Here is a 25,410-nt window from a genome sequence, read left to right on the forward strand (position 1 = left end):
GCAAATACGCTTATCGGGGCAAGCAGGTCTAAGCTGCTTATTGCCGATAAGTAATTATTCCGCACAACGGCAGACACAACCTACCTCACAAAGTTGGCTTTTGGGTGTTGGTTTCCAACTGCCGCCACGCTAAGTCTTCATTTGTCACAAACGTCGCCTTTTCAGGTCGGAGGGGAAACGAAACATGCGGAAACCTTTTCGGTCCGAATTACTGCATCCAACGGCGCTGCAGAACCCCATTTTTTGCTGAATTCCACGTCAACGTGCGCCGTTTAAAGTGAACGCCGGTCTGGTCTACGGCATTTTAGCGTAGCCAGCAGAGACGGCGAGGATCAACATGGCGGGAACCGACGGGGGCTTCCTCCGACTCCGCTTGCATGCTGGGAAATTGGGCGGAGTCAGCAGAGCTATGACGCGTATTACGTCACGGAGCGCTGGCGGCAAAAGATCACAGAATGGCCAAACTCTCCCTATATACGGCTCTGGTGTGTCCCTGTCTTTTTGCTGCATAATATCTACAATGTCACGTTACCAACTACCCCACCTATCAACAGTGCTACACTTAAGTTGCAGCTCACATACCTCGCAGGGCACACTGGTTAGTATGAGATATGAGATGATAACGTAATGGGTGACAAATGATACTACATCAAATTCCTAAGAAGAAATTGTCATACGCATTTATAGCGCTGCATTTGCATTTTAGCTTGTCTATTTTCGTTTTGCGCTATTCGACAGCACACAAATGGACTCGATCGTACATCCTTCTACAGGGTGTCCCAGAAAACGTGTAATTGAATTATAATAAAAAAACTACACCACCTAGAGTCATGCGGTCAATGGCATTTGTTTTCACTGGGTTTTTGCCACCTCCTCATGTGAATGTCGTGTAACGTAAGTTTAATTACGTAAATTTTTGCGAGCTTAAGTCAGAAATTTGCCTAGTAAAGGTCACTTTTTTACCCCACCAATGTGAAGACCGTGTCTAATTTAGTCAAATTAATGATAATTGACAGGGATATTCAGGAGCTATCCCGTCAGAAAAAATAGCCGAACATCATGCTCTACGGAGGTCGCACAGAATAGCGCACGATGAATTTTTCAGCGCAATCTTTGTGAGTCCGACGAAAGGAGGTTGGAAACCCAGCCCTCCCCGACATCCCAGAAAGAGATAAAACAGGCACGGCTTATCACGTCCAACTTTCGCTGGAATAATACTTTCCCTCTCCCAATTTTAAGAACTGTTACTTTTTCTACTATCACTCTGTGGGCTGGCTTCGGAAACTCCTTTCGTCGCACTTAGAGCGACAGCGCTTAAAAAGACATCTCCGCTATGGTCCGGTGCCCCGAAAAGCATGATATTCGGCTATTTTTTCCGATGGGATAGCTCGTGAATATCACTGTGAATTTTCATGAATTTGAGTGAATTCGGCACGCTCTCCATACTGGTGGGGTAAAAAAGTGACATTTACTTGGCAAATTTCCGAGTTGAGTTCGCAAATATTTACATAGATGCGTATACGAAGAGGGGAGTCAAGTCCTGTAGATCACATAAACAAAATACAGAAGCCGACACTGAAGATTTTTGTTTAAGTTTAATTTGTACAAGCTTTCGCGTGGAGGTCCACGCTTCCTCAGGTACAAAGTGAAGTGGTGACACACATAAGTATATATAGTATAGACATATACACTGCTGTACAAAGAAAGGGAAGAGGAAAGGAGATATGGTGCCACATGTCTGTGTACAATGAATAGCTGGGCAGACGGATAGGTGACCTCTAACCGTTTAAGAACAGTAAAAGGTGTTGTTGTGAACAAAAAGGCTCGCCAACCCAGTTTCGCGGAAGGGGGGTCAGGAGTATGGGAAACGAGTGGCCCAGAATAGACAAAAGGGAAGGTTACGGATTATCTAACGGAGTACCAGACGATGACTGAAAGTGGGGATTCAAGAATTGTGCACAAATAAATATAGATATATAGCTACTAAATTTACATAAGCGGATATAACGAGCCAGGACTAAGATTCAGACCATTTGGTGTGAGACACTTGAATTGCGAAATTAAGTAGGACTCTCTATTCTTACGTTTAATGTCGGTGCGGAACCCAGATTCTAGCAATATAATTTTCATTAAAAAAATATATTTATAGAAAATTATATTGCTAGAATCTGGGTTCCGCACCGACATTAAACGTAAGAATAGAGAGTCCTACTTAATTTCGCAATTCAAGTGTCTCACACCAAATGGTCTGAATCTTAGTCCTGGCTCGTTATATCCGCTTATGTAAATTTAGTAGCTATATATCTATATTTATTTGTGCACAATTCTTGAATCCCCAGTTTCAGTCATCGTCTGGTACTCCGCTAGATAATCCGTAACCTTCCCTTTTGTCTATTCTGGGCCACTCGTTTCCCATACTCCTGACCCCCCTTCCGCGAAACTGGGTTGGCGAGCCTTTTTGTTCACAACAACACCTTTTACTGTTCTTAAACGGTTAGAGGTCACCTATCCGTCTGCCCAGCTATTCATTGTACACAGACATGTGGCACCATATCTCCTTTCCTCTTCCCTTTCTTTGTACAGCAGTGTATATGTCTATACTATATATACTTATGTGTGTCACCACTTCACTTTGTACCTGAGGAAGCGTGGACCTCCACGCGAAAGCTTGTACAAATTAAACTTAAACAAAAATCTTCAGTGTCGGCTTAAATATTTACATAATTAAACTTGGAGTACATGACATTCACATTAGGAGGTGGCAAAAACCCAATAAGAACAAATGCTGTTGACCGCATGATTCTAGGTTGGGTAGGTTTTTTTATTGTAATTCAATGACACGTTTTCTGGGACACCCTGTATACTATACACACGCAAGAGTTACACAATCATTCCCAAGCTCTCTTGCCAGAGAACTGCACCAAATACGTTGAACACCATACATGGACAGACACACGTCATGAATCATCAACGCTACTTTCATCAGACATTCTAGGCTGCCTTGCATATCGCTTAGAACACTAGCGTGCAAGAACTCTTGTGGCTCCTGTATCTTTATTTACTATTCCGAGATAAGAGTCACGAGTGAACGCGGCCCACTCCCTACACGCAGCGATAAAGAGATTCGACTTCCAGGATGTTTGATAAGAACGAAAGAAAGTGTCACGCTATGAATAGCATTATTTGCTAACAAATCGAAAAGGCGCTCGTTCTGCGTCATGACTCTACTAAGAAGAAGATGATTATCACTTCTTGAAATAGGATGTGAAACAAATGCCCTCCAACCAGGGCATGACACACCTGTCGAGCAGTCTTATCAACGTTGCCTAATTCATCACGGTGTATAGTACCGCGTATATAATACATGTCAGTAGATGGACCATTTAGTACCACCGGCTGACTTGGCTATAGCAGCAAATATGATACGGGCAGTCCTGTTTGTGCTCGTGGCTCTAGGTAAGCAATGTATTGTATGTTGTATGGTTTCACGGCAACCACACTTCGACCATTTTGCATCTTCGCTGAATGTTATATGTGATAGTCATATTTGGTCATGTCCTATTTTATTTCCTCTTCATGTAACGTGCTCCTTCGTGGTAACAAAATGAAAAATGAAATGAAATAGTTCAGTCTCTATTAGATGCACAATTTGGTTGTCGGGTCCCGCGGCCTAATGTGGTGATCACTCCATGATACCATCCTTCATAATTTAATTGTTGTTGTTGTTTTTAGTCCTATTTATTAGTCTATTCCGTCCTACTATTATTATTATTTATTTATGTATTCATTTTACACACATTCGTGAAGAGTGCTTACGCTGCGTCACACGGACCAACTTTTCCCACCAACAATGACGAATGTTGGGTTGGTGGCAGCAGTCCGACACCACCAACCTTCACCAACTCGAGTTGCTAGGAATCAGTCGCCGAGCGGAAACGTTCCAAGGAGGGGGGGAGGGGGGTAATGGGCCACACAGAAGTGGGCGTCATCACCACTATAGCAAAAAAAAAAAAAAAAAGGAAAGACGGATGGAGTATAGAGGATGAAGGGTGGAGATGCGTATAGGGTGCATGAGTTCGTGGGGGAGAGCAAAGTGCTAGAGGAGTCGTTGAGCCAGACCCGCCTTCTGCAGAAAGAGAACAAGATTTCTTGCTTTAGCAGAACCTTCGGCAGAAGAACCACACTCTAAGAAAAAAATGAGTAAAACGTTACAATCGTCTGCAATTACTCCCCATTTTAGTCCCCTAACCCGACATTTACTCCCCAGTACTGCAAATTGTCACTCAACTTTGCGAATGGTCCCCTGAATGCAACAGTCTACGTAAATATGTGCCCTTGGTCAATTTGAAGGGCATAGGTCTATATAACTCAGCCAACGAAGCAATTTTCCAGTCACACAGAGTAAGAAACAGCGCATCTTTCTTCACAAATTGTGCCCCATGTATGGCGCAAGATTTTATATCACTCGATATATCACGGGGGACGGTTTGCTTCAAAGTATTTTCATGCATGCAGACGAATTATGTACTTGGGACTCTTACAACAGCGCGTGAAATGCAGTCTCTATTGCAGGGACTATTTTTTGTCGCAATGCATTTAGTCCCCAAAAGGAGTGAAAGTACTCCTTTCTTTTCTTAGAGTGCACCGGGGTAGAGGATGTCCCCTAAGATCCAAGGAGTTTTTCGAGTTGCTCGTGCACCAGCCAATCATGACACGACGAGCAGTGATACGTGACTTGTAGCGTCGCATTCCAAACCTTTATTTCGTCCCATACTACCTTTTGAACAAATTCAATTTCTTGAAAAGTTTTGCAGGAATGGCCTGGCATTATATCTTTTTAAACCGAATAATGCAAAAGTTTCACGCAAATATATATATATATATATATGTGACGTATAAAAGAGGAGGTGCAGCGCGCGCAATGAACATATGTTCGTTCTCCGATTCACTGATCGCTCCGTTCCTTCGTCACATATACAGGGTGTCCCAGCGAAATGTGACCATATTTTTTAAATATATATCTATCACATTTTCCGAGATCAAATCAATTGTAATATAGCATATGCTGAAGGGCACTCCCTAGGAGGGCATTAGCAGACTCCTAAGGCAATGTCTTAATTAACTTTCAATAATTAACTCTTTAATTATAAAAGCTACGAAGTTGTTCCAATGAGAACATTTGATCTCTTCGATCACCTGATACCAAAGCCGTTTTCCGAACAAAAATACGTTCGATAGATCGTCCGCAAAAAATTCGTGAAGGAACACCATTTTTTCTTTATTTTGTTCATTGCGCATCTTCGAAGACGCGTCTTTCCTTCAGCCCCAGTGTGAAAGAGTGAAAGAGCACAGTGCACTGTCTTCGTCAGGACAACAAAACCCGGATTTGCCCTTTTTGTGTCATGACGATGACAGTGCCACTGTCGAAACGTCGACCAGTTGCCCATTTTACTTTTTAACGTCTCCATATGTAATAAAATAGTGTTTGTAACTTCCCTAGAATGTGTCTCCGCGTCTTTTTCTGCAACTTATATATATATGTATATATATATATAATTTTCTTTTTTTTTTTTTGTGGATGATGTTCTCTTGGCGAAATAAGGTTGGCTATGGGCGGAGATTTATCGAGTTGGTGCGTGCGAACACGAGGTCGGCATCGTCTTGAAGTTGGTCGTAAGACGTGCGAAAAGGTGTAAAGCGTGTTGGTCGGTACATTGAAACATGATGAGGCAACGCGACGTAAGCGCGGACAGCATGCGTGCGTGTCCACTGTCCGTGTCTCTGTCGTGTTGCCTCGTCATACTTCAATGTTCACAAGGCGCGCTCGAGTTGGTTCGATTAGGTGGGAAAAGTTGCCCCGTGTGACGCTGGCTCCCGCAAAAAGTTCAGTGTACTTGACAGGTTGAATGCGGTTTATCCAAGTAATTAATATGCGCATACGTACATGCACATACATGCAGTTGATACATCAAAATGTAACTCGGTGTCGTGCACCGTGCCTCTCTCTCGCAACAGGCTACACCAGTGCTACCACCGTCGTCTGTAGAACCACCACCTTGCACGTGACGCTCCACCGAGAAGTCGTGGTTGTGACACCGGGTTACGACCGGGCCGAGAACTACCCTAACTCCTACGTTTGTGCCATAACGCTCACGGCACCTCTCACGACGCAGGTACGAAATATATCGCGCCATAGCACCCGTTGGAGGATAACTGAAGTGCAAACATGTCTCGTCGCGGAATGAAAGCTGCCGTTACATCTACACCAACAGAAAAGGAACGGCAGTTATCCGCTTCGTCTCTCGTAAGTTATATGCTGACGAAACCGCAATTTGCGCTTTCCGTCTCCCCTCCTAATCACATGGCAATGCAGAGCGGTCTCCCATTGGTCTCCTCAAACGATTTGACCAATCACAGCGGGATACCATTTGAGGATACTAATGGGAGGCCGCTTTGTCATGAGAAAAGTGAAAAAGCGCAAATTGCAGTTGGGGTCGCGTACAAATTACGAAAGACGTTGCGGATAACTCCCGTTCCTTTTGCGTTGGTGTCAAGGTAACGCTTCACTCTTTCATTCCGCGAGGATAAATGTTTTGCACTTCAGTGCCCGTTTCGTTCGTTCCCTCAACGCGTCAACGTGATATTACATTAGTGAGTTTTAGTATACCGTTGATAAGGGGGGGGGGGGGGTATATGTTTATTCACACAAAAAGGAGATGTCAGCCAGGCAAGTGCCGGCTTGTTACTCCTTAAAAAAATCGTGGGAGCCCCGCCTTGATTGTACATAGTGTACATCGTATAATTATTTCTCTTCATACTTTCACATTTCGACATATGGTATGGTATAGCCCACATACTATATGATTAATGAATTTTAGTTGTATATAGTGTGCATAGTTATATAGTTGCATAGTGGTTATAGTGTCTGTGTTTCTCTGGGCCGTATATAGTCGTTTAGTGTTGACATTGAATTAGTTCGTGTTGAGTACAGCTTGTGTATTACGTTCATAATAAATTTATCCTTAACAACAACCTTCGCAGAAGGTTCGCGTCGATTTCGAAGACTTCGATTTGGAATCGAGCGCTCTGTGCCGCGCCGACCGACTGGACATCCAAGAGGTGCAAGGAAAAAACCTGAACCTCGTGGGTTCCTACTGTTCCACGGTACGACCAAAATCCTATGTGTCTCTCACGAACAGTCTCAACTTGTCCTTCGTGAGCGACGAGCTACGCTCTGGACGAGGATTCAGGATCCGTGTCACGCCGACCAATTCACGAAGTAAGTTTACCTGCCTTTTACGTGACATCCCTGAATGAGGGAATTAAAGCAGGGAAATGTAATCCTAATACTAATTTGTGGCTTTACGTCGCGAAGACATGTGATCCTGAGCGACAGCGTATCAGTTGGCGAACACGCTACTGAGCCACACTGCGCTTTGGATGAACATGAAAGGATGAAAAAAAAAGAGAGAGGCTCCATGACGCTTTGTGCGTGTTAGCACTGAACACTTAACACAAAACACTGGGTATCGAGCAGTGAGCTTAATCTTACCATCCCGTTTGTCCTTGAGGTAGCTCTCCAGGACTCACAGCGCAGGTTGTCGGTGCTAGAGTCACTAAATAGGGGTACAGAGTATCGCATTCGTCTTCCGCGCCGGAGCCGCCGTTCGGTGTTCGCGATTGGGCCGAACGTGTCACGTGGTTTCTCCTTCCAAGAACGCGCCGTCCATGTTGAGTCCCCTCCATCCAAAACCGGTTTCCTGGGTTGCGAGCTGGCTCGAGTGCGCGTGTCCTCCTGTGGAGAAGGGGAAGATTGTCGTCCCAATCGATCCAAGATGGCGGGCTAGCTCTCCGGCGTGGCTCAGTGTCTCGACTGTGCTCCCTATTTAGTGACTCTAGTCGGTGCTTCTCGGGCCAACTCCCCTGTACGCCCTCGACGCTCAATGGTCCGTTTAGTCTCAGGTAACCAATATATGACCGCGAAGCCGTGACCCTCGCTCCCACGTTGCAGGTATCATCTTCACTCTTCAGCCACTACACGCAGTAAGTTTAGTCCTCTTGCGGATTAGATACACTGCCACGACCGTTCATCTCTTTTGGGACTAAGTGCGCGGAAATGTATGCAAAGTTTAGGGACTGTATTTGCAGTTCTCGGAAGTAAATTTCGGGTTCCCGGGACCTAAATGGGAAGTAATTGCAAACTAGGGCACTGTCGAAGCTGTAATTGACCCCAAATTTAATTAAAACTTTTTTACAGTGCACGCTGTAACCCTCCCTGTCATTCTGCTTTTACTCCATCTTTCATTTACTTTCTAACATACTATTCAGAAGATTTCTATGCTTGGAGATAGTTCCACAAGGAGAAGGTTATTAGAGAGAGAGAGTTATTAGGAGAAGGGCAGTTTTTTGCTCTCGTAGATAAGAACAACACAGAAATGAGGGCGATGCCACAGTATGTTTCATCACTGCCCGCAAACACGGAAATTGCCCCAAGCAGCACAATGCACTGAAAGTCGAGTGTAATGGGGGTGGACGAGTAGGTGGAAGGCCTTGAACAGACCCGTGAAAGAACATTGAATATACACATACCGTCCACCCCGATTGCACTCGACTTTCAGTACCTTGTGCTGCTTGGGGCAGCTGGCGTTCTTTTTTTTTTTTCTTTCTTTCTTGTTTACTGCAATTTTCATTCGCAGTTTGGTCACTGGAATCAACAACGACTTTCTGTCTTGAATCGTAAATTCTGCAATCTAGCCATTAGAAAAAAAAAAAAAAAAAGGAGATAAAAGAAACTTATACAATGGATGTCCGTGCAGCCTTTATTGCAAGAGCTATTAATTTTCTCACTAACTCCGAATAACTTCTGAACTCACGATTGCTCGTGATAAGGTTATGACACCCTTGTGTCTTGTTCTGTGAATTCGGACATATGGCGAATTTCTTCTTGAAGAAAGCATATAGAGCATGGAGGAAACCTCCTATAATGCCCACGAGAACGATATGGCTGTGTCCACAAGTAACTCTCTTTGCCTCAGTTGTCTGCGGCAGCGGAGAGTTCCAGTGCAGTGACCGAGAGTGCGTTTCTGCTTCCAAGCGCTGCGATGGCATCTACGACTGTCAAGACGCATCGGACGAAAAACGCTGCCGTGAGTATATTTTTTCTTTCGTATTTCATACTTACAGGGTTAGCCAAGATAAAATGGATTTCGAAAAAAAAAAAAAGAAGAAGAAAGGTGGAGACGTCGAAACTTTTTTTCGGGGGCGTACGGAGCCCTAAAAAATCGTGACAAAAATTTTCATCTTACAGATTTGTTTCGGTAGATTACTAAAAAGTATAAAACCCTTCCTCTTCTTGTTCTTCTTTTTAAGTGTTGAGAAAGGTCAGCCAATATTTGGCTTGCTACTCTTTAAAAAAGGGAACGTCACCCGGGCCAAAAAACACACACGCATACAAAGGAAAAAAAAAAAAATAACGAACACAGGAAAATGAAGATGCGCGGAAGCACACGTTGATGTTCATGTTGATGTCGATGAAGAAAAATATTAGGGAGCGGTTGAATTCGTCACACGTGTCACAGGTCCTGCAGGTTTTCGGCCTTGAGAAATTGTAGGAGGTAGCCTATTAGGTATTCCGCCTTGCGGCATTTGTCTTCTGTAGACCAATGCACCCAGAATCTTTGCAATGGTAAGTGGCCGGCTCTCCAGCGTAGAGAGACGCTTTTCGATTATCTTTCTCTCGTCCTCATATTTCGTGGAGTGCAGTAGCACATGGATGTCGTCTTCGCTCGTGTGGCATTGTCTACATGTATAGGGTCGTCGGTTGTGTTTAGCTTATACCTGTAAGTTCTTGTGAAAGCTGTACCAAGTCGGAGTCGATGAATGAGTGCTGCGTCAGTTCCGCTCATGTATCTACAGCCTGTGCACTTATATGGACCATCGAGGGCGAGAAGCCTGGGGCGTCTCCAGTGTAGATTGCCCAGGAGCTTCTTCATCTCCACATTTGCCGTTCCGTTTGCTGCCCTTTTGATGTCGTCTTTGGTCAGTGGTATATTTTCCCTGCATGTAAGGGAGTGGACTTCTTTTGCAGCCTAGTCCGGCTTCTCGTTTCCAGGGATCTCTCAGTGGCTGACTGGATCAATACCTAATGTCCGTCTCGTCAGAGTTTACCGTATATCTTGGTAATTTTCGTTTGCATGGCGTCATTAGCGACTTAGCAAGCGGTTATAGGCCATTAGAAATGTTAGAGGGCATCAAAATTTTATTTTTTTCCAATTATTTCATTTATTTCAATTCTTTTATTTATTTTAAATTTATTAAATTTTATTATGGACGAGGAACTGGAACAAGTGGCAGTTTTTATAAGAAATTTTAGCGTATAATACGGCCTCCAACGTATAGTTTTGCTCACTATGAGTCTGTTTATTCATACCGTCTTCATTACAACCCCGTACTTTGTCTTGGCTAACCGTGTACTTCTGAAAGACACAATAAAGACAGCTAATAAAAAAAAGATTTATTCACAGAGGAGAACAACGTGAAAGGTTAGGGGACACACACACACACATACATTGGATGATGATGAGGTGGGCGATTCACCGCCGCTGAGGCGGTACACTGCCCTATTGCGCGTTGAGTAAGGATGAGGGGATGATGAGGGGGGGTTTTCAGAGAGCCGTCACCAGACCGGTGGAGCACAAGTACTCCGCAAGAAGACGAACGCCTTGCATCTGGTGGGCAGCGTTCGATCACGGTCCGATGATCTTCGCGAGGTTGAACGGCCGCTTGTCAATACGTTGCATAGAGACTTCCATTAGTGCGCGCTCGTGGTGATATTGCCCACAAGCCAGGATGACGTGGCAGAGGTCGCCGTGCACTCCACAAGTGGGGCAGAGGAAAGACGATGTGGAGCCGAGACTGCTGTTGAAAGCATGGAGGAAGGAAACACTGGAGCGGCCGTTTCGACCAGATTTCCGTGGGACCCCTCTGGCAGTCGCTCCTGTCAAAACCGCCATTGCTTCCTGTCCACCACGTGATCCTCTCTAAAGTTCCGAATTAGAAACGCTTTGTTGCTCGCGCTCCTTTCTCTGCTTTTATGCTTTTCCAAAGTCATTTACTCTTAAAATGGGAGCACCAGTGCGGGAACAACGTTTTGTTAACATGTTCTTGGTTGCGGTTGCCGTTCAACAGAAATCAGCTCTGTCACGGGAATAACACTTCATTCGTAATAAGTACGTACTAGATCGGTTGTTTCGTACTGCTGTCTGTGTGAGTCATCTTGAATCGTTCCTTTACAAACGGGCGCTGTGCTACAGTCGCAGATTCATTTGATTTCCCCAATTGTTGTACAGGTTTGATTACTGGCATGCTTTGCCAGTTCAGCAACAAACACACAAAACGTGGCCGCATCGACACAAAAAAACGTGGCCACATCATCACACAAAGGTGGCTGCCACGAATGATGTTTCTGGTCCTACGTGCTTGTCCTGCTGACCGTGACCGGCCTTGTAGTAGAAGGGTAAACCGAGAGTAAACTTCCGAACACACAGAAATAAAACTGGACGGGTTGCGTTCATCACAATGCAGATATCTGAACTGCAAGGCAATCACGACTCCCGTCGTCTGCTTTAGGAGCTCGCCTGAGCATGCTCTTGGGGGTCACGTGAGCGGTCATACGGTAGACAGGAGCATCCCAGAATGCAGTGCGAAGCTGGCACGCCCGTCCCCATGGCAAAAAGTTGGAAGGGCCGCTCCTGTGTTTCCTTCCTCCATGGTTGAAAGGCAGGTGTAAAGGCAACGTTGAGCCTCATGCGGTGGAAGAGAGCAGTAAAGGGGCGCGGTAGTCGCGGAGGAAGGACGAGAGAAAGCGTGGGGTCTACATCAGAGAGAAGGGAGTGAGCTATGTCGTGTTGCCACTGAGCCTGCATGTTGGGGCCGGTGGGGCTTTAAAGAGACAGTTTCACAAATATAGTATCTTGTACGTATTGCAAACTGTAAACCTTGGAGGGTTCCAGTTTTCACATTTAACTTTTACATTTTAGACTAATTTAAATTGCTTAAAAAAGGGCGTCTGTAAATGGTCTACGCGCAAGTGTGTGCACGACGTGTGCATTAAACTCAGGAACTAAAACCTGCCTCTATAAGTTGTAATGTGCGAAGAACTCTACACTGCGGGAAACCGTGAAACAAACCAAGTTTGGGTGCAAGCAATATGCCTTCTTTCTGTGACTTTGGCGAAGGAAAGTGAAATAACACATTTAAAGGAGTACAGAGGGCCATCCAAGAAATCTTCAGATTAAGGCGTCTGATGAAAGTGTGTGTGTGCGTCATTTTACCGAATACCGCGAAAGGTTTTGATGTGTGCAGTTTGTTTCCCAGAAAAAAAAAAAAAAACTTGCAAAAACATGGCTCCGTTCACCACTCTGGGTATAACAAGGTGGAGAAGGTATGATGCCACGTCACCCATGACGTTATAGGGGCAACTCGTTGTGCTTCGTCGGTCAGTGGGGTTCAGCGCGTTATCCCTTGTCGCCGTAAACCAGTTTTGCCAGTTTCTCTTCAGAATTGGGGATAGAAGGAGCGGCCGAATCATGACCGAGCCAGGAGCAATGCTATTTCAGAACCTCGAACAGCCGAGTAGCAGACGACAGCGGAGTAGCAGACAAGATTTCTCTGGACCAATCAGCGAACGCGATCCCGCTAGCGTCAGCGTGAGGTCCCAGGCAGATCACAGGATGGTACAGGTCTCCACCGCTCTTGCACAGGGTCGCTTTTTGCGGCGTACCTTAAATTCAATTTCTGCGATAATTATGACTCAGTGGTGTGAATTACTTCGCGTGGTGCATCTTACTGTCCTACTTGGCTGTTTTATCGGAAGAAAACAGTGTGTCAAAAATGACTTCTGTGCTACTTTAATGTGCAACACCTTATCATGGGACGCGTTAATGTGACAAATGTCGCAACCTCTTTTCTGTACCACAGTTTCAGTTCCTTTTCACGATGTAACAAGATACGTTCGGTATAGTGCCGATCACAGTGGTTATCATACTCCGTCTCGCTCAATTTATTTTTCGGCTTTGCAGCCAGGAGGCCCAATTTGCAGAGATCCCAATGCGGAAGGCCCGTGGTCCAGCCAGACGCAGTGTCGAATGACCGTATAGTCGGTGGCCATGAAGCTGTTCCGCATAGTTGGCCGTGGCAAGTGGGCGTGCAGAGGAAGCTGAGCGAACCATTAAACCATTTCTGTGGAGGCACCATCATCTCAAACCAATGGATCGTCTGCGCTGCACATTGCTTCCTAGGGTACGTAGCAACTCGACAAATGAGATAATGAGAGAGTTGTAGCTGGGTTTTTGGGTGGTTTTTAGCTGGGTTGCGCTCAATGAGGAGAAACGAACAATCATTCCGAAACGGCGTTGTTAACTACCTCAAGGACATACGTGCTGAAGCAATCCTTTAAATCACTGGATGCTTTCACACATCAAGCGTCATGGAACAGCTGGTCGCTCCAGTGCGACCTACGATTCCTTTTTTTTTTCTACTTCTAATCTAATCTAACGTAATCTAATCCAGTTGTTCGGTTGGATTAATGATATCACGAACAGAGCAGGAGTGTACTCTTCTCAAGTAATTGTGCATGTTATTCTTTGTGACCGCGCAGTAATCATACAAAAAAGAAAAAAAAAGGAAACGTAGTTTTTCGGAAGAACCTACCTTCGACATAAACAGCTTGCAACGCTCGGAAAGTCGGGTGTGTTTTTGTTCTTCTTGCTACCAACACCTTAAACGTTTGTATATTTAGTTTTTTTATTGCTACTTTTTGGTACATTGCATTATTTGATCATGTCACTTGAGCAGCGCAGAGGAATTCCGGTACAAATAGGACGTTTGGGATCACACGTGCCCTCCTTTTCCCTCTTTTACAGAGTGATAGGTGCAGATGAGGTCATTATTAAGGCTGGCCTTCACGATATGCTGAACCCTAGTGAGCAACTACAGATCAGGACGCCAAACGTCATTATCAAGCACGAAGTGAGTCCGGGACATTCACCTCTCAATGCGTGTATGAGAAATGTTGTCAGTTAGGGATGTAGGATGTACCCGTCAAGCGTCTATGCTTTTATGCAGAAAACTCTTTGACATGTGGTGCATGCGCATATCACAAAAAAAGAGAGAACGAAAAAAGAAAGTGTTGTTGTTCACCGACATGTTCCCATCACACTGAAAATGAGCGAGATCATATCTTTCTCATCTTCCCGTGTTTGTATTTTGTCGGTGTCATTTTTTTTTCCATGAGAGCAACAAGTAATTGGTCGACAGGTTTGTAGTTGATTGATACATACAATTTTGTGAAAGGGAGGAAAATAATGCTGACGTCACATAAATTTGATTGCTTGCCATCTGCCATTGTGAATCTATTTATTAGTCACAACAGCCTGTAACTTTCTCTCTTCTTCTTCCTTCGCTGTGCAGAATTTCCTAGGCGGATTAGATTTGAACTACGATATTGCCCTGGTCCAGGTTTCTGTTCCATTCAACTTCACGGACACCGTACGCCCATCATGTTTGCCTGAAGACGAGGAACCTCTTCCAGTGAATGCCACTTGTTACTCCAGTGGATGGGGACAGACTCGAGGTGAGAGTCGTTTCCCATAGTAGTTATGCGTGACAAGAGAGCAGTGTCGCTGTTGGGTCGTTCATGACATCGTTGTAATCTGTGGGTGCGTTTCCAGGCAGCGGCAGCGCTTTCCGTCTGAAACAGACTAGGCTTAAGGTTGAAGACGTCAACTACTGCCGAAGCGGTCCCAGGGCGCGCATCGCAAAGTTAGGCTACCACGGAAATAACTCTATCTGCACAACAAGTTTGGACATGATCTCCGGACTCTGTCATGTAAGATCACCCGTAGATACTTGTGGACAGCAGTACGGTTTCTAAGAGCTAGCTGACACAGCGGCTCCCACGTATCGCTGCTTGCAGTCACGTCCCAGTTCCAGTCACGTCTTCACATGCTATTTCTCTGATTTTTAAACTGCGGACTCGCCATCTGTCGAGTATTCCACGAAGTCTGTGTTGCTGTCGCAGTAGTGTTGCCTGACTGTTGCCAAAGTTTGCAAATCGTAGTCAGCTACGCAGCGTAGCAGAAGCCATAACGATGCACAGGCGCATACTGCGCCCCCCCCCCCCCCAATAGAACTTTCCCGGGGGGGGGGGGGGGGCAGGGGCAGGCCCCATCCGAGGAGTCACCCAGCCGACACTCAAAACGAACGTTTAGAGGGATGTCCGACGAATCGCATGGCTTCTTTCAAGTGAACTTTAAAATCTTGTAAAAATTTGCCTCTCGACACGGAATCCCACACACTCTGCTCGACCTCCATGCATGACAGGGGAGCTAGTACCCCTACCCCGTAACCTGAAGTGTTTGCGTCGAGAGGGGAGGGGGGGGGGGGCAGTCCTCCCCGGCAGTTGACAACTCACCGGTATTGTAACGATGTCTAGTTTAAAGCTCTTTTTTTGCGTGCCGCATCATAATGACGTCACTATTGCTGGTTTCTGACGTAGAACTAAGACTTTACGGTTTACGGTGCTGGAAGCAGGGCAAAATCTGTAACGCAAGCTCCGACGCCTACGGCTCTTGCACATTTGTTGTCCCAATGCTATCTCAATCACGCCCGATCACCGGGCGGCAACCGTCAGCGTCGTTGTTCTTCAGCTGTTTCGGAACTACCCACTAGTGCCCGCAAATTAGTCATCAACTCATTAACGCAATTAACGTCACGAGAGTCACCGAATCCAACGGAGAGAGATCTTCCAATTTCTCTATATAGTAATGTATAGGTGACTGGCTTCCCTTTCTCGGCCCATCTGCCTAAAATGATTGGGGAACATGACCCGAATAAGGAACGATTTTTCATTCGCTTTGCAGGGAGATAGTGGAGGTCCCCTGGAATGCAAGGCTGAAGACGGCCGGTGGGTTGTCTATGGAGTCGCCAGCCTGACCGCAGACAACACTATCGTTGGCACTGTCTGCGGCATGGGTGGAGCCACACTTTGGAACAGTGTAGCCAGACACAGGTTGTGGATACTACAACAGATTACTTCGTACCGTACCGGTCTAGCGACGGATCTGTGAAAGTGTACCGCCCTATCATCATGGCCTCATCCGTTCCCAATGAGCAATAGGGCAGACTACCGCTACAGCGGTGGTGAATCGCCCACCTCATCATCAGCCAATGTATATGTGTGTGTGTGTGTTCATACCATACTGAATCCTTTTCTCCCTTTTCCTTTTGTAAGCGGGAATAGCAAGTCGGCTGCTGGAGCCAGGCTAACCTTTCCCCTCTTTCGTGTTTTTTGTTTTGTTTTGCAATAAACCTATATTCCCCCCCCCCCCATACTGAATACTGAGACAATGAATACTGACACTGAGGCTCAGGGACAAAGGCGTGCATTCAGGGCAGCACTCTCGATTGACATTCATCACTTCACACTTCCATACGTCTTAATTGAAGGGTGCCTGTTAAGGTGTGCAGTTCTGTTACTTAAAGAGTACGGAAGACACCTCGAATGTACAGGGTGTTTAATATACAGGGTGTCTGAGGGTGTCTAATATGTATACAGGGTGTCCAAGCTAACGTGCACCGGGGTCTAAAAAACACGGTGAGTCATAAGCGAATGAAAACTGCAGACTATTGTGAGAAGTCGCGTTTTGTAATCGCCAATATTTTTTCATGGTGGCTGATTACTTATTAGGCGCTATTAATTAGATAACTTTTTATTTATTTGTCTTACAGCCGCGATGTGAATTGGAAAGTTGTAGAGCGTGTCGATAAACACCCATCGCAATTATACTGATGCTGATGATGTTGTTCTTTATCGGTCAGTCAGGTCTGAAGATGACCGTCTGACATTACAGTTAGATCTCATGAAAATCCAAAACTGGTGCGATGAATGGTTAATGGAGGCGAATGTGTCAAAAACAAGGTGTATGTATGGTCTTTTCGAGGGCAAAGAAACGAATTTTGTACGACTACCACTTAAATAGTAAAGTAATTGAAAATGTAGCTAGTTTTAAATACCTAGGTGTGCATCTTACGAACGACATCACTTGGAAAAAATCATATTACAGAAATATGTCATAAAGGTAATCAGGTATTGGGTTTCCTACGGAGATCGTTGTATTTAGCTTCACCCACAGTTAAATTGGTAGCCTATCAGACACTCGTACGCTCTAAATTAGAGTACGCGTCGCTGATATGGAGTCCCTATCAGAAGTACCTCATTAATGAGCTTGAGTCCATTCAGAACAAAGCTGTCTGTTTTATATATAACAGATATGACAGGCAGAGTATCACAGATTTAAAAAAAATGCAACTCATCCCTCTCTTAGAAAATCGAAGAAAAATACGGAGACTCTCATTCATGTATAAACTTTTCCATCATGGGTCTCGTTATTTGCAAATGGCACATCACTCCTCAAGCCGAGTTGATCATTTATGTAAACTGCAAGCAGCTTTTGGTCACACTGATTACTTTTATTACTCCCCAATGCAAACATCCATTCGTGAGTGGAATGCCGTCCCTGCGAATGTTGTAGCTTCAGCATCTCATGAACATTTTGTGAAGCAGTGCGAAATGTTGTATTTGTTATGATTTGTTTCTTAACTGTTTGCGTGCTATTTGTCTCATGTTCGTTTCTGTTACTATTTGTTCCCTCTTTTTTCTCTAAGACCCCCTCATGTAATGCCTCTTGGCATTTGAGGTATATAAATAAATAAATAAATTGTTTCCTACGGCGCACGCCCAGTGTCGAGTTTTTTCCTGGTACAAAGTACGCGCGCGAAATCCGAAAGTGTACCACGTGACACAAGGCGATCTTGTATATATAGATATATATATAGTATATATATTTTTTACCGCGTGATATGAACATATCACCTTCAGGAATCGTCACGCAAAATATTTCCTTTGGGAAGGGCGTATTTCCTAAAAAAATCAGTGTACAAGAGTGCGCGCAGCGGCGGCGATCTCATTCAGCTACTTTTGGCGTGCTGTGACGTCGGATTAGCCGGGCAATTTATTGGCTGCCAAGAGTCATCTGCTAGGGCGCGATAACAAGTCGACCGGTCGACGTCTATGTTTCAGACGCGAGACGGGCAGCGACAAATACAGCCTCAAAGAAAGAAACAAAGAGAAAAGTAGCTGCGCACCTCATTGTTGGGCGGCTGAGGTGACGCCATGAACTGGCAGACGATAAAGAGACCTTGTCTGGCCCAGCGGTATTTCAAGCTCTCTTGCGCAGCAATTTTGCGCTTTGCACTTGTATTCGTTGTACGAATATGCGTCCCGGACTAGTAACTTGTATGTCTACTGCTCCTTTTCGGGCCTCCCTTTCTACTATTTCTTTTCCAGCCCTTCCCACGCACCTGTGAGAGTACTTTAATGTGAATGTCAAGCTCAGTCCCTTTCAGTACTCAGGATGAAACGTCATACAGACATGTATGGTGAAATAGTGATGTCGTTATAGAATGTCCAAAGAAACGCCGCACGAACAATATTGGAACTTGGATCCCCAGGTCTGACGCAATTTGGAGTTTATACAGTCTATAGTGCTCTGGAGTTCACATATCCTGTATTAATCAAAGTGTTGGGTTATATTTCATAGTAATAGAAAAGAATGCAGTTAATAGTGCCGACGCTCTCAGGACATGGCTGTCCGAATGCGTTACTGTGACTGAAACATTGGGCATTCTACGCAACACTGTTTTAAGAAAGTGAGGAGGCCTCCTATCCCCTCTGTTATCATCCCCAGGTGCTGTAGATGGATTATTTATTGCGAGCCTGACGTGACATCTTCATTCTACAATGCTTTATGTTGACCGAAAATAAAGAGCTCTCTAACGAAGGGAAGTGTTTGTCAGTGTCCTACAAATGAGGTCCGCTGAGAATTCAGAAAGACGCATCAAGGATTCAACTCGAAGCCGGTGCGGACGCGATCACGGTCCAGCTTTTATGCTATTATACTTATTCCAACAGGGTATCCTACAATAACTGTAACTAGACAGTAACTAGTGACGTTACTAGTTTACAATTTCGTCTTTGTCTGTCTAATTTCACAAACAAATCGCATCGTCGTTATAGCTATACTTGTCGCTGACTGGCGCTCACCATGAAAGTCGCTCTCTTGAAGAAGATATATTAATTACTATTAATTAGTTTACTTCCCAAGACTGTTCTCTAGAACGGTCAACATGTAAACATCCCGCATGCGATGATCTTCGGCTGCTACAGAGAACTACATTAACGCCTTCCAGCCTTTCAATCTGCACCTTTTTTTTTCTTTCTTCCTAATCTATATGTAATCTAATCTAATCTAATCTAATCTAACGTAATTACTTAAGCCGAATGTCCGTGAGAAAATAATTAGTACGCGCAATCTTCCTAACGCGACTGTGACAACAGAGCTAACTCATTTACGTGTGCACGGTTCCTCTCACACATAATGAGTATCGTTCAGTAGGTTAGGGGGACAGTGAGGCAGCAATGAAGTTTGAATTAATTATTAAGTCTGAACGTGTGCTGTTCCTTGAAGCAGTGCGACAGCACGGGAAATAATTTTCTCGTCAAAAAAAACACACACACACACACAAATAACTGACAGTGATGACGATGACATAGAGTTCATATTTTTCGTCTCCATGCATAACATTTGCGTGCTCTCTCATAAGATTGCCCTAGGGACGTGCTCTGTTTGGGAAGTGCATGAACTTATATTCCTGTAATATAAGGTTGAACTAATCCAATTTAGCCAGATTAAAACTGCAGAAATGCGAGGGTGGCTCAAAGAAGTAGCCTTAAGTAGTTAATTATGAAGAATGAAATAATGAACATTGCGATATACACGGCTCGTTGGTTCTTCGTTTGCACTCAGGAAATAATTAAGTTGAATATTCCGGGAAACAATTTATAATTCTTCTACGTAGTCCGCCATCGCTTGGGAAGCGCTTATACTCCAGCAGAGAAGTCTATAGCAAGAAGCCAATAGCTTAGCCTATGTTAGCCTAGAGGCTAAGATCTTAGCTTTGTCTAGGAGCTAAGTCTATGGCAAGAAGCCAGGGGCTTAGTCTATGTTAGCCTAGAGGCTAAGATCTTAGCTTAGTCCAGGAGCTAAGTCTATGGCAAGAAGCCATTCGTGCGCTACTCCTTTCACATCTTCGTCGGATGCAAGCTTACAGCAGCCAACATCCTCCTTCAGGTGGCCAAGGATATGATAGTCCGATAACGCGAGGCTTGGAAGTTGCTTTTTTTTAAATTCCGTGCGTGTTAGCGCCGCGAAACAACTGTAGCTATGATCGGCGTACAGATGTGGACATACGGAGAGAGGACAGCATGAAGAAGTGGAGGACAGGGCGGTTAGTATGCGTCCTGGGCCGACTTCAAGGGGAACTGTGCCGACATTCGTCTGGAAAGCCTTCGGAAAAACCAGGGTAAACCTCAGAGAGCACTGCCGGTTGTAGGATTCGAACCCACCACCTCCCGGGCTACAGCACGACATTGGCTTCCACCAACGAGCTCGAGACGCCCTTAACCCGCTCGCCCATGCCGCTGGTATGGTCGAAGTAAGTCATAGAAGAAGAATGCGTGCTGGCATTCTCATGTTGCTTAGTAGTTGTAGCTTCTTGCTCAGTCCAATAAGGATGCACTCTTATATTGTTTTAAACCGCTCGCTGTAGAACAAATGAAAGCCAAAAAGAAACAACGAATGAAAACGAGAGCAGTAATCTTCCCAATTTCTGCGGTGGTGCATTATCTGCTTAGGGGTTCAAGTCTATGGGAGGCGGCCGAGGATTTTGAGCTAAGCTCCTAGCTTCCGAGCAAATTGTGTTGTACGAGGGGCGTTCAAGTCAAACTGGGACTTTTCATTTTTCGCAAAAGTGAAATGGACTTAGAGGCGAGAAATTAGTTTTTTTTCAACGTAATTTCCAGCTGCACTAATGCACTTGTCCCAGCGTTCCACGAGGGCTTGGATGCCAGCAGCGTAGGAATCCTTACCTGCGCATAGCAGCCATGATCGGACCGCATTCTTGACTTCGTCGTCGCAGCTGAAATGGCGGCCCCCAAGGAACGCCTCCAGTGGCCCGAAGGGATAGAAATCGCTGGGGGCGAGGTTTGGACTGTAAGAGGGATGTGGCAGCAACTCCCAGACGTGTTCCTGTAAGGTGCGTGTCGTGAGACGCGCGGTATGCCGGCATGCATTGTCCTTTAGGAGGAGGACTCCTTTGGTGAGGAGGCCCGGCTTTCCGACACTGGAGGTGTTCAGAATGGTAGTGTTCAACGTTCCCACTGAAAGGTCAGTCTTTCGAGCAAGTTCGAGACATGTTATACGTCGGTCCTTGAGGATCATGCGCTCCACAAGTTGGATGTTTTCAGGAACTCTGAGACTGGGCTCTGAGCCGGGCCGGGATTGTCCTGCACTGATGTACGGCCGTCTCGGTACCGTTTGCACCACCCAAACGCTTTGCTGCGGCTAAGTGTATCGTGGCCATACTGAGCCTGAAGTCTTCTGTGAATTTCAGATGACTTTACGCCTCCATTCACGAGAAAGTTTATGACAATTCGCTGTTCGACGTGGGCGCTCACCTCGTTGTCGGCCATCTTGTCCAGCACGTGTCTTCTATTTTGCACAAATTTGGACCACCACGTAGTGAACGCGGAGGCCTGTCGCGTGTGAAAATGACGAAAAAGAAGTAGCGCGAGCCATTTGTACACTCAGGAGATAGAAAGTCCTGATTTGACTTGAACACCCCTCGTACTAGATGAATAATTACCTAAAATCAGTTATTTAATTCTTTCATTCGAAGTTTCCGGGGAATATGGGAATGTCTAAGGTAGCAGAATTGGAGCCAGTCACCATTTAAAGACGCCCTATTTCTTTTAAGAATTTGAAGATTCGGAACATTTTCTTCTCTAATGTGCGCGGTTTAGAACTGCAGTTTTGCAACTTCACAGATCCCTGGAACGTCTTGATAGCCGACCCTTCGACGTCGTGAAAGTGCTGGGCGAATGGCCGGCGTTTCATCGTCAGGGTGCACCGCGCTCACTCATCACCTTCGTTAAGAGCATAGCAGAGCTTTCGTGTTTTGAGAATTTTTTTTCCTTTCTTCTCTACTAGACCTGGAGTAGCTTGTCCCGCAGTGAGCGGGCTCACATCTCCATTATTTTTCTCCTGTCATCATCATCATCATCATCATCAGACCAACGTATCAGTAGAGTGGAACCACCTTCCCGAATCGATTACAGGCATCGGGGATCACTCTCAATTTCATCATGCCATATCTAACATTGCACAATAATGTAAAGCAGGTTTTTCTTCATTGTAAGTTGTACGAGAGGTGTTAAAGTCGAACCGGGACTTTCTGTCTCCTGAGTGTACAAATGGCTCGCGCTACTTTTTTCGTGATTTCCACACGCGACAAGCTTCCGCGTCCACCACGTGGTGGTCCAAAGTTTGTGCAAAACAGAAGACACGTGCTGGACAAGATGGCCGACAACGAGGTGAGCGCGCACATCGAACAGCGAATTGTCATCGAGTTTCTCGTCAATGAAGGCGTAAAGTCATCTGAAATTCACAGAAGACTTCAGGCTCAGTATGGCCACGATACACTTAGCCACAGCAAAGCGTTTGAGTGGTGCAAACGATTTCGAGACGGCCGTACATCAGTGCAGGAAGATCCCGGCAGGGGCGGCACAGAGCCCAGTGTCAGAGTTCCTGAGAACATCCAACTTGTCGAGCGCCTGACCCTCAAGGACCGACGGATAACATGTCTCGAACTGGCTCGAAAGACGGACCTTTCTGTGGGAACGTTGAACACTATCATTCATGAACACCTCCAGTTTCGGAAAGTTAGTTCCCGTTGGGTCCTGAGGCAGCTCTCCGTGTTTGACCGGCAGAGAAGACTGGAGGGAAGAAGACAGGGAAGACTGGAGCTCTCCCAAGAGCTAAGGTACCGTTTCGACACTGGAGGGCAGCCGTTCCTTGATCGGATCATCATGTGCGATGAAACATGGGTGCACCATTTCACTCCTGAGTCTAAAGGCGCATCAAAACAGTGAAGCATCCGGGCTCGCCAGCTCCCAAGAAGTTCCGAAGCACCCGTCTGCGGGTAAGGTCATGGCCACGGTTTTCTGGGACAAGGCTGGCGTTGTTCATGTTGATTTTCTGCCCAGAGGTACCACCATCAATGCTGCATATTACTGCCAGGTTCTCAGGGATGTGCATAAGGCGCTGAAGCAAAAGCGGCCAGGCCTCATCACCAAAGGAGTCCTCCTCCTACAGGACAATGCACGCCCGCATACCGCGCATCTCACGACAAGCCCATTACAGGAACATGGCTGGGAGTTGCTGCCACATCCCCCTTACAGTCCAGACCTCGCCCCCAGCGATTTCATTCTCTTCGTGCCACTGAAAGCGTTCCTTGTGGGCCGCCACTTCAGCTGCGACGACGAGGTCAAGAATGTGGTTCAATCATGGCTGCTACCCGTCGGTAAGCATTTCTACGCTGCTGGCATCCAAGCCCTCATGAAACGCTGGGACAAGTGCATTAGTGCAACCGGATATTACGTTGAAAAATAAAACTAATTTGTCGCCTGTAAGTTCATTTTACTTTTGCGAAAAATGAAAAGTACCGGCTTGACTTGAACGCCCCTCGTACTTACGTACTGTCTTACAGAACGTCCGCATCGCCGTAAAAATGGCATATCTGCTGCTCTATTAGCTTTTTTAGAAATTTGTATCAAACAAAAATAACTATCATACACGGTGGTCATGAGAAGACAAATTGTCACAAATACACGTTACGTTTGTCGTAAAAAAACTGCACCGCATATTTGCTCCGAGATCAAACGGTGTCGGCGCGCTGCGGAGAACGGAGAACTACTGCATGTGGACGCGGTGTCTGCATTTACACGTTTATTCTGCGTTCAGTGCAGTAGGTGGAGCATTGGTGAGCCGAACAGTATCGTACCATCGCGGCACAAGTGATTTTCATGTGAATATACCCAATAATTACGGGAAAGAACCATCAACTCCAGACATCGGCCCACACTAGAATGGTGACAGTGTCGCCCCCTATAGGTCGATCTCGCAGCGAATAGTATCTACAGGGTAAATTTAGCAAAGGCTACGCAATACGATCGAGTCGTAAAAGTACAAGATAACGTCACTGTCCCGCCTTCAAATTTTGCAGACTGGTAGTCATTTGCCTGGGGTTTTATTGATTGTTTTTTTTTTTTTTTTTTTTCAAATGCTATCACTTTGTAGAGAAAAAGTTAGAAGCAAACACATTTCCTATGGCCTATACCGCCCGCAAAACCCCAATTCTTTCTTCTGTCTGCTTCACGTTCACATCGCCACGTATAGGTGGCGCTGTTTGCAGACGAAGCAAAACCAAAACTTACTGAACTAACAACCACCAGATGGACCAGATGCAAGATTTCGAGGCAGCGCCACCTATACGGGGGAATGTGAACGTCAAGCAGATGGATGCATGGCGGTTTGCGGGCGGAGTAGGCCATAGGAAATGTATCGGATGGGAATTTGCTTTGCGTGTGACTTTTTTCTACAATGTGACAGCGTTTAAAGAAAATACCGATGAAACTTCAGACACATGACTATGACGCTGCAAAGTTTGAAACGCCAGAAACGTCATCTTCCATGTTTACGACCTGATCAAAATGTGTAACCTTCGCTAAATTCACCCTGTATTTGCGATAAAGCCTACTCGGACGAAATATTGCTTGAACACACAATAAAGCTACTGATTCGACTCGCTGGCATCGTACATCCATGGTGTAAGAGTGCAAAACGAGGACAACAAAAACAGAAGGGGGCAGGGAGACAGGCACTCAATTCCAACTAGATTTATTACATGGTGAGCGAACGGAGACTTTTATACTTGAGGTGCAGTCGTTAATCCCAAACTGGAACCCAGCACTTCGAATGCTTTGTGATAGAGCGTGAACTAGTAGAGGCAACGGTTCATCAGAGCTCCTGATAAGTGTATCAGCAATGAGTCAATTGCAATCGCGACCAAAGAATTCGAAGTGCTGGGTTCCAGTTTGGGAGTGACGACTGCGCCTCATGTATAAAAGACTTCGTTCACCGTGCAACAAATCTAGTTGGAACAGAGTGCCTGTCTCCGTCCCATTCTGGTTTGTTTTCCTTGTTTTTTTTGCACTCTTACTCCATCGATTGTTTGAACAGCCGGCGAGAGTCGTAATGAACTTTCAAAATCAATTTCGTTAATTAATAGAACGGCTTCGTGGTTTAAATTAGAAAAGCGTAGAGTAGTGCCCCGAGGTCTGGTCTGTAATTCGCAAAATGGAAGCCGCAACGAGCTTATGCGGTGCAGTATGAA

The 25,410-nt window shown here is 45.5% G+C and overlaps 2 protein-coding genes across 2 annotated transcripts; both read left to right on the forward strand.

Annotated features, from left to right (window-relative positions):
* The first annotated feature begins 3,346 nt into the window (after positions 1-3,346).
* On the forward strand, positions 3,347-16,387 carry LOC135392717 (chymotrypsin A-like). Its single transcript, XM_064623438.1, has 9 exons — positions 3,347-3,456; positions 6,016-6,173; positions 7,042-7,279; positions 9,036-9,146; positions 13,080-13,299; positions 13,923-14,028; positions 14,470-14,632; positions 14,730-14,887; positions 15,921-16,387. The coding sequence occupies exons 1-9, from the start codon at positions 3,375-3,377 to the stop codon at positions 16,125-16,127; spliced, it is 1,443 nt and encodes a 480-aa protein (XP_064479508.1). The 5' UTR covers positions 3,347-3,374; the 3' UTR covers positions 16,128-16,387.
* A 6,147-nt stretch (positions 16,388-22,534) lies between these two features.
* Positions 22,535-23,107, forward strand: LOC135390679 (protein GVQW3-like). The gene has a single exon (XM_064620490.1). It carries the CDS (start codon positions 22,535-22,537, stop codon positions 23,105-23,107), a length of 573 nt encoding a protein of 190 aa, XP_064476560.1.
* The last annotated feature ends 2,303 nt before the right edge of the window (positions 23,108-25,410 follow it).

This window comes from Ornithodoros turicata, chromosome 4, assembly GCF_037126465.1.
Source record: "Ornithodoros turicata isolate Travis chromosome 4, ASM3712646v1, whole genome shotgun sequence".
NCBI classification, from domain to species: Eukaryota; Metazoa; Arthropoda; class Arachnida; order Ixodida; family Argasidae; genus Ornithodoros; species Ornithodoros turicata.

Excerpts from the sequence above, each read along its gene's own strand:
- LOC135390679 (XM_064620490.1), top strand. The coding sequence starts at position 22,535 with ATGGCCGACAACGAGGTGAGCGCGCACATCGAACAGCGAATTGTCATC.
- LOC135392717 (XM_064623438.1), top strand. The coding sequence starts at position 3,375 with ATGGACCATTTAGTACCACCGGCTGACTTGGCTATAGCAGCAAATATG. Across the intron at positions 7,280-9,035 it reads CACGCCGACCAATTCACGAA|TTGTCTGCGGCAGCGGAGAG; the intron begins GTAAGTTTACCT and ends TCTTTGCCTCAG. Across the intron at positions 14,029-14,469 it reads ACGTCATTATCAAGCACGAA|AATTTCCTAGGCGGATTAGA; the intron begins GTGAGTCCGGGA and ends TTCGCTGTGCAG.